The sequence below is a fragment of the Leopardus geoffroyi genome, chromosome B3, assembly GCF_018350155.1.
Source record: "Leopardus geoffroyi isolate Oge1 chromosome B3, O.geoffroyi_Oge1_pat1.0, whole genome shotgun sequence".
In the NCBI taxonomy this organism is placed as follows: Eukaryota; Metazoa; Chordata; class Mammalia; order Carnivora; family Felidae; genus Leopardus; species Leopardus geoffroyi.
This window is the reverse complement of record NC_059337.1, coordinates 106,383,968-106,397,391: the sequence shown is the minus strand read 5'-3', so window position 1 is coordinate 106,397,391 and position 13,424 is coordinate 106,383,968. Positions and strand designations below refer to the sequence as shown.

General features: G+C 41.9%; 1 protein-coding gene across 6 annotated transcripts in view; it reads right to left on the bottom strand.

Annotated features, from left to right (window-relative positions):
* The window catches only part of DAAM1 (dishevelled associated activator of morphogenesis 1), a 176,534-nt gene that overhangs the window by 40,184 nt on the left and 122,926 nt on the right, over window positions 1-13,424 (bottom strand). For all 6 annotated transcript variants that reach the window (XR_006705051.1, XM_045451124.1, XM_045451121.1 and 3 more), the window contains 11 exons: window positions 13,048-13,142; window positions 9,863-10,196; window positions 9,107-9,217; window positions 8,882-8,985; window positions 7,662-7,728; window positions 7,316-7,433; window positions 6,745-6,883; window positions 6,402-6,460; window positions 3,061-3,248; window positions 2,052-2,351; window positions 1,630-1,737 (listed from right to left, as the gene is read on the bottom strand). Coding sequence is in view for 5 of the 6 variants with exons in the window: in XM_045451124.1 (XP_045307080.1) it covers window positions 1,630-1,737; window positions 2,052-2,351; window positions 3,061-3,248; window positions 6,402-6,460; window positions 6,745-6,883; window positions 7,316-7,433; window positions 7,662-7,728; window positions 8,882-8,985; window positions 9,107-9,217; window positions 9,863-10,196; window positions 13,048-13,142 (1,623 nt within the window). In the remaining variant the exon portion in view is untranslated. The remainder of the gene's footprint in view (window positions 1-1,629; window positions 1,738-2,051; window positions 2,352-3,060; window positions 3,249-6,401; window positions 6,461-6,744; window positions 6,884-7,315; window positions 7,434-7,661; window positions 7,729-8,881; window positions 8,986-9,106; window positions 9,218-9,862; window positions 10,197-13,047; window positions 13,143-13,424) is intronic.

Genomic DNA, 13,424 nt, shown 5'->3' with positions numbered 1-13,424 from the left:
GGTCAGAAGATTACTGAATCTACCAGGAAATTTGCTAAAATGTCCTACGACTTCATGTCAAGGCCCAGAGAACACCTTCCTAGGTCAGCAGCAAAGAGACCGAGAGAGGAGGTCCATTGCAGCCAATCAGGAATGAGTCTGGTCCAAGCACCTGCCATATGAGGGCCCTAAACATACCCTTTGTTTGTCCCTTGAAAGATAAAGTGTCTTGCTTTCTATTGGACATTATCTTTTTTCCCCTTCATTTTCCTTTATTTTGTGGGTACAGCACTGCACAAGTTTTCCTTCATACTTATGGAGGGGCCCCAGCTGAGGGCTCCTGTTTTAGGTTCATGCTACCATGGCAGACAACGACCAGCATTTTTGTATTTTACTAAAATAGCACAGAATACAATGCAGAGAAGCTTTCCCTCTGAGTGAAAATATTCTGGCTAAAAGACATACCACTTTTTCAGTTTCAGATGTATCAAAGGTTTTAAAATAAAAACCTGTCACAGTTTCGGTTTCTCCCCAGCCTCAGTCCATCTTCTCCCTCGATGGTTGGTAGTTCTGCTCTGAGACACCCTTTCTTGGGAACCAGTCTGCAGCTGCTCTGAGGATGCTCCAGCCAGCATATGATTCACGTAGGAGATAAAGGGCTCCCAGTAAAGCCCAAGAAAAGCCCCCATGCAGATGCCTGGCATGCTTGTGTTCCTAGTAAGATGCACTCTGCTCTCTCCATCATCTCTCTCAGTCATCCTGAAGAATCTTTCTTCTCTCACTCCAGGACACCACGTTTCCCTTCCTACGTCTCTGACTGTCTGCTTGGGATCTTTGTTGTGATCTCTTCTGGTCCACCCTTAGGAGGATCTCCTAAGATGTCCTCTCAAGAAGTGAGAGGTACCATCAGATGTGACTGGAATGTATGGCATAAAGTTGATTCGCTGGCTACATCAACATGGATAGCCAACGAGCACCAAATCACATGTTTCCCACTAGCGTCACAAAAGTTTGGCTCCTGTTTCAGAAGCTTCTCTGGTCCTTTTTCTGTCAGTGCCATCCTCCAAATTGCTCAGCCTTCCCAGCCCCACTTCTGAGTTGACCGTGTTCGTGACATATAGTAAAAACTTCTAAGGTTCTGGTTAACTGTCAAATCATAGTTATTTACAAACCCTTGCATGTCTAAAGGTTCCATCTGTTTCAAAAAGCCGTTCATTTCTGATAATAACCAATGGATATATAGATTTTTAAAAGTCAGATAAACTAAAATGGCTTAAGAAACGAACCCTGCGACAAGTACAAGTTAGGCAGCTCTCCTACTAATATTTGCTCCTGGTGACCCATTTGGACCAAGCACAAGAGATATTAACATACAAAACTCCTTCCACCAATGCAGATAAGGTCTTGGACACACACCAGGGTATGAAGTTAACAAGCAGCTTCAACACGTTCACACACATACACGGACAGGCACTTAGACACACATGTGAACACACGCACACCATGCTGCTTTGCAGGGACAGAGCAGGGTAGACCAGACAGCCTCAAACCAAGACGCCCATCACCTCATGGCATGGCAGGTAGCACGGGGACCATGCGTGAGGACAGGACTTCTTATTTTTGTCTCATCTGGAGAGCACACAGTGTTACCTGCTGTCTTTGGTAGGCAGAGAATGTTCTCTCCAGGTCTTCGAGGTCGAGAATTTTGAAGACTTTTGTATCATCAATTTCGGTCCATACTGTTCCTTCCAGCTTATTCTGCAAACATCAAGTTAATAAGTAATAAATACTAGAGTTTATGGTTATATACAAAAGGAACAGACGTGGATATTTTTTTAAAAAGTGCTGCCACCCCCAATTTTTCATTCTACCAGATGCTCAAAGTGGTCTGGCTGCAAACGACATGTCATTTATTTCAGCTTTAACACTTGAAGTATCAGAGCTAGTGAGAACCCGAGTCCATACTAAGAAAATGAAATCACTTAACAGTCAGGGCTGTTTCCCTTTTCAGTGACAGCACAGTGAGCTGCTAATGTTATCCATTAGAGGGAAAATCAGAACAAATGGCTTACCTCAGGCAGCTTAGACCAGTTGAAGGATTTCAGGGCATTTGTGGGCTGAGGAATGTTTTTCTTCTTGAGTGCCAGACCCAGTGGAGCACCAGGAGGTGGCATGATCCCCCCTAAGGGAGGAGGCCCTGGGGGAGGAGGAGGGCCGCCTGGAGGAAGGGGAGGGGGTGGAGGAGGAAGCATTCCACCTGGCAGGGGTGGAGGTGGTGGTGGGGGGAGGAGGGACCCTGGGACAGAGGAAGGAAAGGGCCCCCCTGGGGCTCCAGGGGAGGGTCCACCTGGGATCGAAGCACAGACAGCTCTCTGAAAAGGTAAAAATAGGAAAAGAGAAGGTCAGTGGAAGAAGTAAATTCACTGGATGATTTGGAGTCTGAAACTTTGCCTAAAACGTATGTTACAGAGAAATTCACATTTCTGAGAAGATGGGTTTAAAAGGAGCAATAAATCAAATGGGCTTTAGGGTCTTCATGGACTACTGAGTCAGCCCTTTATATGTGGCACATTAGTGCTTGTCTGTATAGCACTCACGTATCCCTCACTTCTTATAGCATCCGAGTTTGGTTTTCATGAAATCAGTTTTCATTTTAAGAAGTTAACGTGGGGGTGCCTGGGAGGCTCAGTTGGTCAAGCGTCTGACTTTTGATTTCGGCTCCGGTCATGATCTCACAGTTGGTGAGTTCGAGTCCTACGTCGGGATCTATGCTGACAGCACGGAGCCTGCTTGGGATTCTCTCTCTCTCAAAGTAAATAAATAAAACTTAAAAAAAAAAGTTAATGTAATCTCCTTTGATCTTATTAGAGAATCTGCATTTATTTAAATACACACCCCCCCAACCCCCCTCTGCTGCCTGACTTACACGATGGCACAGGGAGGAAGTCTTAAAACTATTGGGATAGATCACCTTGGGATCCCCAGCCAGAAGCTGTCTGCCTAAGGTAGAGGGGCTCCAGGATAAGCGAGGCCCAGCAGCTGCTCAGAAACGAAGACCCGGCCCGTGGCCCCGGCCCTCACCCTGTTCAGCTCGTGGAGCTGTGCTGTGAGATCCGCCACCTGCTGCTTGACTTGCTTATGCTCGCTAGTCTCCTTTTCGAGCTTCTCTTTCATTTTATTTAAGGTCTGCATCATCTCCTCCTTCTCTTGGGTCTTGGCATCACATTCGCGCTCTTTCTTTTCCAATTTCTGTTGCAACTCATTGTGCTCTACACAAGAAAACAACGGGACGTGAAAACAGGGGACTCTTCAAAGCTGAAGTGTTTTTCTCTAAACAGAAAACTGGCTGAGGATGACTGTGAGGCTCTTCATTAGGTAAATATTATTCCTCTCCTCCGTCAAAGGGAGCGACTTGTGGACTCAGTGGTGTTCGTGCTTGGAGGGGTCTTCAGGTGAACAACGTTATGGTTAACTACATCTTGTAAAATACTGAAGAAGAGACCCTGAAGTCACAGTCCTGAAGATGGAACACAAGGGTGAGCACCTATTTGTGGAGGATAATGGTGCCCGTTTGGTATTTAATTCAGGATCCTGTCATAAAAATGGCCCTTTAGCCACACTAGGGAAAATGAATATTAAAAAGGCTTCTTTTGACAAATTAGAAATGAGAACCAGAGAAGCCATTGTTTGTTAGCCAGGTTACTGGCTTGTGTCCAACCAGCAGAGGGCTGAGAGGGAGGATCTTGCTCCCTGGGGATATGCTGATGCCAGACCGCGTCTGTCCCGACACCGAGTCCTCTCTCCCATTCTCCTCTCGGAAGGCCACCTGGACTTGAAGTATTGTATGCTTCTGGCAAATAGTCCTTAAAACTTGTGAAAGCAAATGCTATCAGATTCTCAGCATTAAAGACTTTAAGGGCAGAGCATGACAATCGCCACAATATGGGGAGAAAAATATTAGCTCTCAGCTGTAGTTTTACTAACTTCCCAATCCTGCTATAATGGAACGAGGCATCCAATGGAGCCCAATGTTTACTTACATTGCCAATATGCCTGCTGACTCCAGCCCTTGCGGGAGTGAGGAGCTTTGGGAAAGAGGACTAATGAAGTTGAGGCTGCAGGTTTTTATTTCAAATACTTGGCCCCAATTCCTACTCTTTTCATAAAGTAAACCCACGAGAGATATAACCCACTGGGGCTGAGCTACACAGAATTGGTCTCTATTTCTGAATCTGATAACACATTTAAATTCTCGCTTTCTCCGTCTCTTACTTTTTCTTTCCTGAGTTTGCAGAGAAGAGTTCACGCCATTGAAAGCCTTGAATTCTACCAGTCTTGAAGTTAAGGTGACCACTATTCGTTCTGTGAATGAATGCATCCCTGACTTCTTCAGCGACGCGCCTGAAACCCACCTCACTGTATCCCATTTTCCTTCTTCTGTCTCCACGTCATTCTTCTTTCACGATTCTAAGACTTGAGACTCTTACGACCGGTCATTAAGCTTTGACAAATCCTGCTGTGCCTCAGAACCACCTCAGAGATTTTAACATTTCAGGAGCCCCAGACCCCATTTCTGGGAGTGTCTTCTACAGGTCAGGGACAGGGCTTAGGGATTTGTTTTCAAACGCTCCTTAGATGATTCTGATGTAATGCCAGGTTTGGGAAGCTGCAGCCTAAAGGATTCTCCCTACAAAGGCGTTCATTTACCATCCATTTGCTAAGACCTTCTTGAACACTTACTACTGACTATGCCATAGTAAAGAGAATTCTCCACCTTTCAGGGCCAGAGAACTCCCATCTCCTCACAGCCTCCACCCTCCGATTCATCATCGTGTGCCCTTTTTGATACAGCCTTGCTACTTGAAGATTTCAGAAAAGAATTAATTTTATCTACAGTATCTCCTCTTTTACACTCCACCTGTGACCTCACGTTAAACCATCCTGTTCTGCCCACTGACCTTGGCCATTATTTCTCATCCCACCTCAGCCGCCTAAATCTACCATAGTCCCTATCATTTATAGTACAATCAATATGGCACTATGTTAAAGTCCTTATATTTGTTTTGTCCTTTAATCTTTGCAATAGCCCTGCAAGTTAGATATAATCTTCAGCTTATCGAGGGGGAGGGTGGAGAAGAGGAGTCTGCATGCCTATGCATGCAGTCAGTGAGGAATGGAGTTGAGATGCAGACCCAGAGCCCAGTGCAGGGCCTGACACATAGAGGAGTTCAACAAGCCTGCACTGAGTGACCGCCTGAATGACTCCAAAGCTTCCGTCCTGGGTGCGCTCCTTAGCTTGCACACCCACATTCCTGTGCTCTACGTTTGCCCCTAAAGTACCACCTGACCATTTTCTCTTCGGTATCACCTCTCTTCACCCCAACTTTTGGTCAGTGTTTCTATTCCTTCTACAGCAGCTTCTGGAATCTATTTATAAAATGGTATACAGCAACCTCACCTGTGTGAGAGCAATCTGAATTCATATATGGAACTTCTAATATAGGTGCACTGCGTGTCTGGTATTTTCTGCTACCAGTGGTGGCCCTGCTTTTCTGCTCCACGGAAAAGGACAAATGTGATGAGGGAAAAGGAAATGCTTTGGCATCTCTTAGACCCTCTTTTCAACGCACTAAATATCGGGGGTGAGTGCTATTGTGTGTCACTGGCTGTGACTAAGTAAGTTGGACAAGGAAAAGGAAGTCAGTTGGCCAGCAGAGCGAAAGAGCAGAGGCCGGGAACAGGACTGTTTTCATAAGACGGCCGACTTCAAGTTGCAAGCTTTTGGAAGGGAGAGGGTGACTTCTATCCATTCTGTGAGTGGCTGGCACAGTGACGGGTACAAATGACTCTCCTATCATTTGACGCTGAGTGTTAAGACCAAAGACATGCTCAAGTACTCACCAAGAGCTGGCCTAGTTACGTCTCATAATGCCTGTATCTACAATGATCGGTGATTTTCTATATGATTTCTCTTTTTATAACGGGTGCCAAACTAAGGTCATGTGGAGAATTGGGCTGCTGAAACCAGGTGGCCTGGGTTTCTGTTAAAATTCTGGGTAGTCCCCCTTAAAACCTAGTGTGCTTTAAAGAGCAGTTACAGAGTTGGGGGAGGGCTGGCATGAGTGGTAGTTAAGAAAATTTGAGTTAATGAATGCCAAACAGCAAATGCTACAAGCTTTTCAAAAAAAATTTACATAATTATAATAAAAGGATAAAATATTTGGCAATCAGCATGACAATTAAAATAGCTGAATTCGAGAGAAAACAGGGCAAAATGCCCTTAAGACACAGGAAGAGAAAGGCTGTTGGATGCATTCAAGTCAGTAAGAAATATCAGTGCAAGTTTCTAAAATATACAGAAAGCAGAGTTGCCCAATAACCAAATACGCGGCCGTTTCTCTCATCGGGTCCTCACTATTTACCTTTTCTCATTTTTTCCGCTTGTTCTTTCCACTGCTTAACTTCATTTTCATTGACCAACCTGTATGATAGTCAAAAGAGCATTCATTACAAAAACATAAAAGGCCCGTTGCCAAAATGCACGCTCTTCTAGGTACAAAAATAGTCCTCTGCAGAAAAATCCTCAGCATGCTTGAAACCCATTTAAACCCAGATGTTACTCAGATACATTACATATGTATATATAGGCGCTTATGTTTGACCTCTAGAACATTTCGGTTCTCCCAGCTGCTATTTTAAAGTAGGATAAAGTAAACGCCTTACATTGTGACTATCATCTCACAGACAGCAAAATCAGAAACTTACATTCGTACGACATTCTTAATGTTAAAGTTTTCCAAAGGCGTGGTGTCAGGGTCCTGTCCTTTGTCATTCTGAATAACTATCTGCTGTATAATCCTATCTAGTAGCAGCCAGTACTGAACGGTGTTGCCGCTTCTCTTGTCTAAAAAAGAAAAGAAGGGTGGAAAAATACTTCATGTCGTTTCTAAACTAGGATGAATATGTTTCAACAGCGGTCACCCGCCAGAGCCACAGAACCAGAGATGTTTACAACATCTGCACCAGCACTTCCCAAAGTTGCTGGAATTCTGACATGCGATGATCATTTATATGATTGAGAGGCACTTTCTACCCCTTTCTAAATGTGTTGCGAGGCATATATTTATTTTTAAAATCAAAGTAAGTTATAATTCATTTCATTTTTAGAATGTCATAATACCCCTTAAGCTGTGTGGAGACACGTTGGACTGTCACAAAAGCAAGGTTTGGAATCCCTGGTGTGCACCCAAGCTAATCAGCGCTGCTCAGAAGACAGAGCCCTTTGGATGATGTCCAAACATTCAAAAACACACATGTAAGTCACAAACACACTCACAAGGCATTTGAAGGCAGTGGTGCAGGATGGACATGAAGTGAGGGTAAGCTTCACTATGGGTCAGCCTCTTCCTGGTCAGCTCAAACATCTGAGTCGCACTTTTTGTGTCTATGTGAACCTATTCCGTATGAAAAAGAGATCTAAGTCAACGCCCGGTATCCTCAATAGCTGCAACGCAAGGTAAGCAAATCCAAGGCACGCACGGCTAATCCTGCCACTTAGGTAGCAAAACAAAACCCGGATTTTGCCTTTCGGTAGTACCGGTCCATGTCAACTCAACACACGTTACGGCAAGGGAAGTCCATGAGTTCATGAGTTAAATCTGAATAATTGTGACCATACGTACCAGTTCAAATCTTTTGGCAAATTCTAGTTCATCTTCATTTCTGAGCATTTCGAAAAAATCTAAATGCCTGAAATCCAATAAAAGAGAAGCTATTAAAAGTAGAATGTCCTACAAACACAAGCACATAGGAATTAGGACATTAATACTAAGGCCTTTCCTAAATTGTCAGAGATAGCTCTAAAAGAAATAAGACAAAATTGTGAGTGCCTTTGCTTAACTATGTTCTAAGGAAAAAAGATACTCTGAGTGAGATCACAGTAAGAGACAAGCTTCAAAGCCTAGGATGCCTAGTACATATTAGATAATTAATAAATGTTTATCAAATTCCAACACAACCAAGTCCAGCTTCTGCTCACAGACTTCTTTTATGGAAAAAGCAAGTCCACTTGCCTGACTGATGAATTAAGATCACAAAAGAAATATTCATGCCATTCACCTACTCATTCAAATATTTATGGAGTCCCTACTATGTATTTTAGCAACTGGGGATAATAAGTTTTATGAAGACAAACATATCAGAGTAAAGGGAATAAAGAATAATGGGAGGTAAGGTGAGTGGTGGACACACACTGGCTGGAACAGGTCTCTTGGAAGGGAGCAATAAGCAATTTGGACATCTGTAGGAAGATCTTTTAATGCTGAGCAAATACCAAGTACAAAGGCCCTGAGGCAAGAGTATTTTGACATGTTCACAGAATATCAAAGAGTGCATGAACGAGGTAGGAGAGCAGTAGGAGAGATCTGAGAGCTGGTGGGAGATCTTAGAAATGGTAAAGTGATTGCAAACAAGAGCAAATGAACAAGAAAGTGAAAATTAACTAATGCCTATCAAGGTGCCTCCAAGTTTTATAGTCAATTTTCATAATAGCCCATAAAACATAGTTGTCATCATCATCATATATCTTAGGAAAAAAAACAAAACAAAACAAAACACAACAGGAAGATTCAGAAAGATTGAGTAACTTGACCAGAATATATAGCAAGTGAAAGAGGTAAGACAAGAATGTGGATTCAGCCTGATGCCAGAACCCACATGAGGTTCTCCACACAATGTGCTGCTTCTTTCACGGAGAAAGTCTTAATATAAAAGCATCATAGTTGAACTAACAGTCTGGGGCCAGCTCCTTATGCTACACAAAGCTCACATGTAGTTCACAGGCTAGCACTACACATACGGAAAAAGCTTGAGAATGATCTCAGATGAGAACAGTCTGACTTACCTATCTAATGTTGAATTTTCATGTTCCCTTAATTTATCGATTACAGGTTGAATTCCTAACATCAGAAATTCATAGCGAAGATGAAGTCTAAAGTCCAAACTTTCCTGAAAGTGAAAGGGTGATAAAATACGTATTTATGCTTTTTGGACTACGTAGTAATCTTTTTTTTTTTTTAACATTATTCTTCAATAATACATGTTTTCAATAGCAGTGGAAGGTTCTTACCACCCCAGCGCCTTGGCTCAGCACTGCGTTGATGAAGGACATGATGGCAGTCTTGAGACTCACTTCATCTCGATACCGCCCTGTGCTTTTATCCAAGTCATTGATTAATGTCTACCAAGGACACAAATATAGAAACAAAGGACTGAATCACTAATTGTACATTCATTTTATTAATTCTTATACTCAGAAGTCAATTTTGAAAAATCTCGTGTTTAGTCAGAATTACATGGATCTATAGAAAGCCATCTTTTATTTTTCTTAAAATTAGTTCAAAAAACTCTTTCAAAATTTCTACATCACATACATCCATATATGTATGTATGTGTGTACACACACACACACACACACATACACACACACACACAAAATACACATTTTGTCTGCTTTGTCAACTCAGCTCTTTATATTTGAGCATAAATATGGTGACATAATCCCACTGTATATATTAATACTAAATCAAGAATGGTAACCTACAAAAATTTCAGGGAACACTGCATTTCATGGAATCAAAAGATATATGCTACATGATGTGTAGAAAGCAGGGCCACATTTTCAAGTTCAGTAAATCTAAAATCCCAGGTTGATTAACTATAGAAAGCATCTTCTACTCTGGTACTAAAACCCAAAAGGACAGAAAGACTGAAGACATAGTGTGAGTAATCATCACAGGGGGAAATAAGTCATGTTCCCCCTTCAGGGCCAGGACGGCAGCTGTCAAAAGGGGTGAGTGACCAAGTGGCAAGGGAGCATGCCCACCTGAAAGCGGGTTCTTTCACTGGCATACTTCTGGTAGTGCAGCATGGCCTGCAGAACCTTCTTGTGACCCCCGGGAACCAGGCACACGGCGCCCAAGATTTCCAGCACGGCCACCTTTGTTTTAATGTTCTCTGTGCTCAGACTCTGAGCAATCACGTTTATACTCTCAGAGTGAGCCAGGACATGAGCCCGACCTTGAGAGTTGTTCATTAGCGCCTTTATACAACCAATGAGAGAGGTATGTATTCGAGACTCTGAGGTCTCGTAGTCCATGGTCTTTAGAAAGTTGAGAATACATGACAGGCCATCCAAGTCAATGAATCTGGTTACAAACCTGTCAAGAGAAGAAGGTTAAAATGTATCAGACTTAAGTTTATTTGGAATTTTCTAATAGCCCTTAATGGAAAAGTTTTGCAGGGACAGGAGGAAGGAAGACATAAGTCCTGAGCACCAAAGATCTACACTGATGAAGTCTTCTTAATTCCTGGCCTCTTCCTCTGCACAAACCCAATGGTCAGGTCTCTCAGAAAGGTAAAATAATCTCTATTTGAGATACAAAGATCTCAGCTGATACAAAGAACCAATTAACAGATCATACAACCATAGAAACTCAGGAACAGGAAGACACTCAGAATATGTGTCTTAAGTTCAAGTCATCTGCTGATGCCACGTTGTTATAGCATTCAGCCCCTAGATACCTTTACATTAAACCCTGACCCATATCAATGAATGTCAAAGAGCATCCTTAAATTCTAGAATTTTTGCTTGTCAGAAGATGAAAATCTATATTATTAACATTCTGCAGCAAAACTCTTCTTTTGTAGGACATGCTGCTGGAATCCCAATATACAAAATAATAGCAATTCTTTGTCACTGCTCATTAATTTAATTGACATCTACAGTGCTTATTTACTGTAAAGTCAGTGAGAATAATTCACAATATGCACATGCATTTGAAGTCTCTGAAAATTTCAGAAGTAACACAACTTGCTTATACGACTGCACCAGAAATTTCCAAATTTATTTTGCCTTGGCTACCCATTAACATCTGAGAATGCAAATAGGGAAACATTGATGTAGTTAGGATTGGCTAGAAAACCTGTGTCACACAACTACACAGAATTTTTGATAAGTCAATAGGTTTTTCTTAATATTTTATAGTTAAATAAAGAAAACGAAATCTTTATTTTTCTAGCCATCTCATGCAATCACACAACCCAGATGGAGCTCAATTGGTTGAATCAATTGGCTTCTTTCATAGCACCTATGTTAATGAAATGTAACTAGAAGCACCCCAACATCTCACCAAACCTAATTAATGGAAAATGAAGGTGTGGGAGACACACAGAGAAGGCTGACTACCTATCATGGTTTTTTTTTTTAATTTTTATTTATTTTTGAGAGAGAGAGAGAGAGAGAGAGAGAGAGAGCAAGAATAGGGGAGGGGCACAGAGAGAGAGAGACACAGAATCTGAAGCAGGCTCCAGGCTCTGAGTTGTCAGCACAGAGCCTGACACAGGGCTGGAACTTACAAACCTGTGAGATCATGACCTGAGCTGAAGTCAGACGCTTAACTGACTGAGCCACCCAGGTGCCCCCATCATTTTTTAGTAACAGTTTTATTGAGATGTAACTCACAAGCCATAAAATTCATACTTTCAAATGTACAATTCAGTGATATGCAGAGATGTACAACCATTGACATCATCTGATTAAAAAATTAAAAAAATTTTTTTTAATCTTTATTTATTTTTGAGAGAGAGAGAGACAGAGTGCAAGTAGAGGAGGAACAGAGAGAGAGGGAGACACAGAATTCGAAGCAGGCTCTAGGCTCTGAGCTGTCAGCATAGAGGCCGATGCGGGGCTTGAATTCACGAACCGTGAGATCATGACCTGAGTTGAAGTCAGATGCTTAACCAATTGAGCCACCCAGGCATCCCCCCCAATTTTTTTTTAATGTTTATTTATTTAAAATTTTTGTTTAAGTTTACTTATTTTTGAGAGAGAGAAAGAGCGCACAAGCGGGGAGGGGCAGGGAGTGAGAGGGAGACCCACAATCTGAGAAGCAGGCTCCAGGCTCTGAGCTGTCAGCACAGAGCCTGATGCGGGGCTGGAACCCACAAACTGTGAGATCATGACCTGAGCTGAAGTCAGACACTTAACCAACTAAGCCACCCAGGCACCACAATGTTTGTTTATTTTTGAGAGTGTGAGAGAGAGAGACAGAGCATGAGCAAGGGAGGGGCAGATAGAGAAGGAAACACAGAATCTGAAGCAGGCTCCAGGCTCTGAGCTGTCAGCACAGAGCCCAATGCAGGGCTCAAACTTACAGACTGCGAGGTCATGACCTGAGCTGAAGTCGGACACTTAACCGACTGAGCCACCCAGGCGCCCTGACATCATCTGATTTTAGAACACTCTAATCATCCCCAAAAGACCATTTCCCCCTCACCCCAATCCTAAGCAACCACTAATCTTTCTGTCTGTATGGATTGGCCTTTTCTGGATCTTCCGTATAAATGGAATCATATACTATCTTGCCTTCTGCATATCTGGCTTCTTTCGCTTTGCATAAATATTTTCAAGGCTCATCCATGTTGTAGCATGTATCAATATTCTATTGTATTTCAATATTCTATTGTATTCAGGGCCAAATAATATTCCATTGTATGGATATATCACATTCTATTTATCCATTTATGAGCTGATAGAATTTGGGTTGTTTCTACTTTTTGGCCACGAGGAATACTGCTAACATGAACACTCCTGCATGGGTGTTTGTGAGACAGGTTTTCATTTCCCTTAGCTATATACTGAGGAATAGAATTGTCAGGTGATACGGCAATACTATGTTTAACAGTATGAGCGACTGCCCAACTGTTTTCCAAAGCGGCTGAACCATTTTACATTCCCACCAGCAGTGTACCTGCAACCAATACTTGCTAGTCTCTTTTTTTATTTTGGCCATCTTAACAGCTGTCTGCCTATCTTCTAATGGAAGAAAATTAATTCATTCAATGTTCAACGATTAAAGTATTTCACTTATGTTCAATTGCATGCATTTAAGAGATCCTTGAAAGTTTGGCTATTTCAGGAAAAAAGAAGAAAGAAGGGTAGAAAAGAAGGGAGAAAAGAAGAAAAAAAGAAGAGTGGTAAGTAGCACATGCTACCCAGAAAAGAATTACCTCATTGGTTTTGTCCTCAGTGCTGTTTTCAAACTCTCTATAGTTTTACTTCTCTCTTCTTCCTCTTCCTTCTCTAAAGCCAGGAGAGATTTTCTCTATGCAAAGAAAATCGAAGTTACCTCTTCAAATTCTATGATTTAATTAGGGTACAAGCAAGACAAGCCTACAGATTACATGCTATTATCACTTTTAAGACAAATAAATAAGTAATAAATCTACAATCAAGATAATTACAAAACCAAAATATGGAGTAAAAGTACTAAGAATTTCAGATTATCTCTGCCAGAAGTTCTTTCAAATTATAAAGCTTTAAGAAACATTTAGAAATCTTCGGTACAGATTGCAGTTTGTCTGACTATAGTTGTAAATGACTCTGC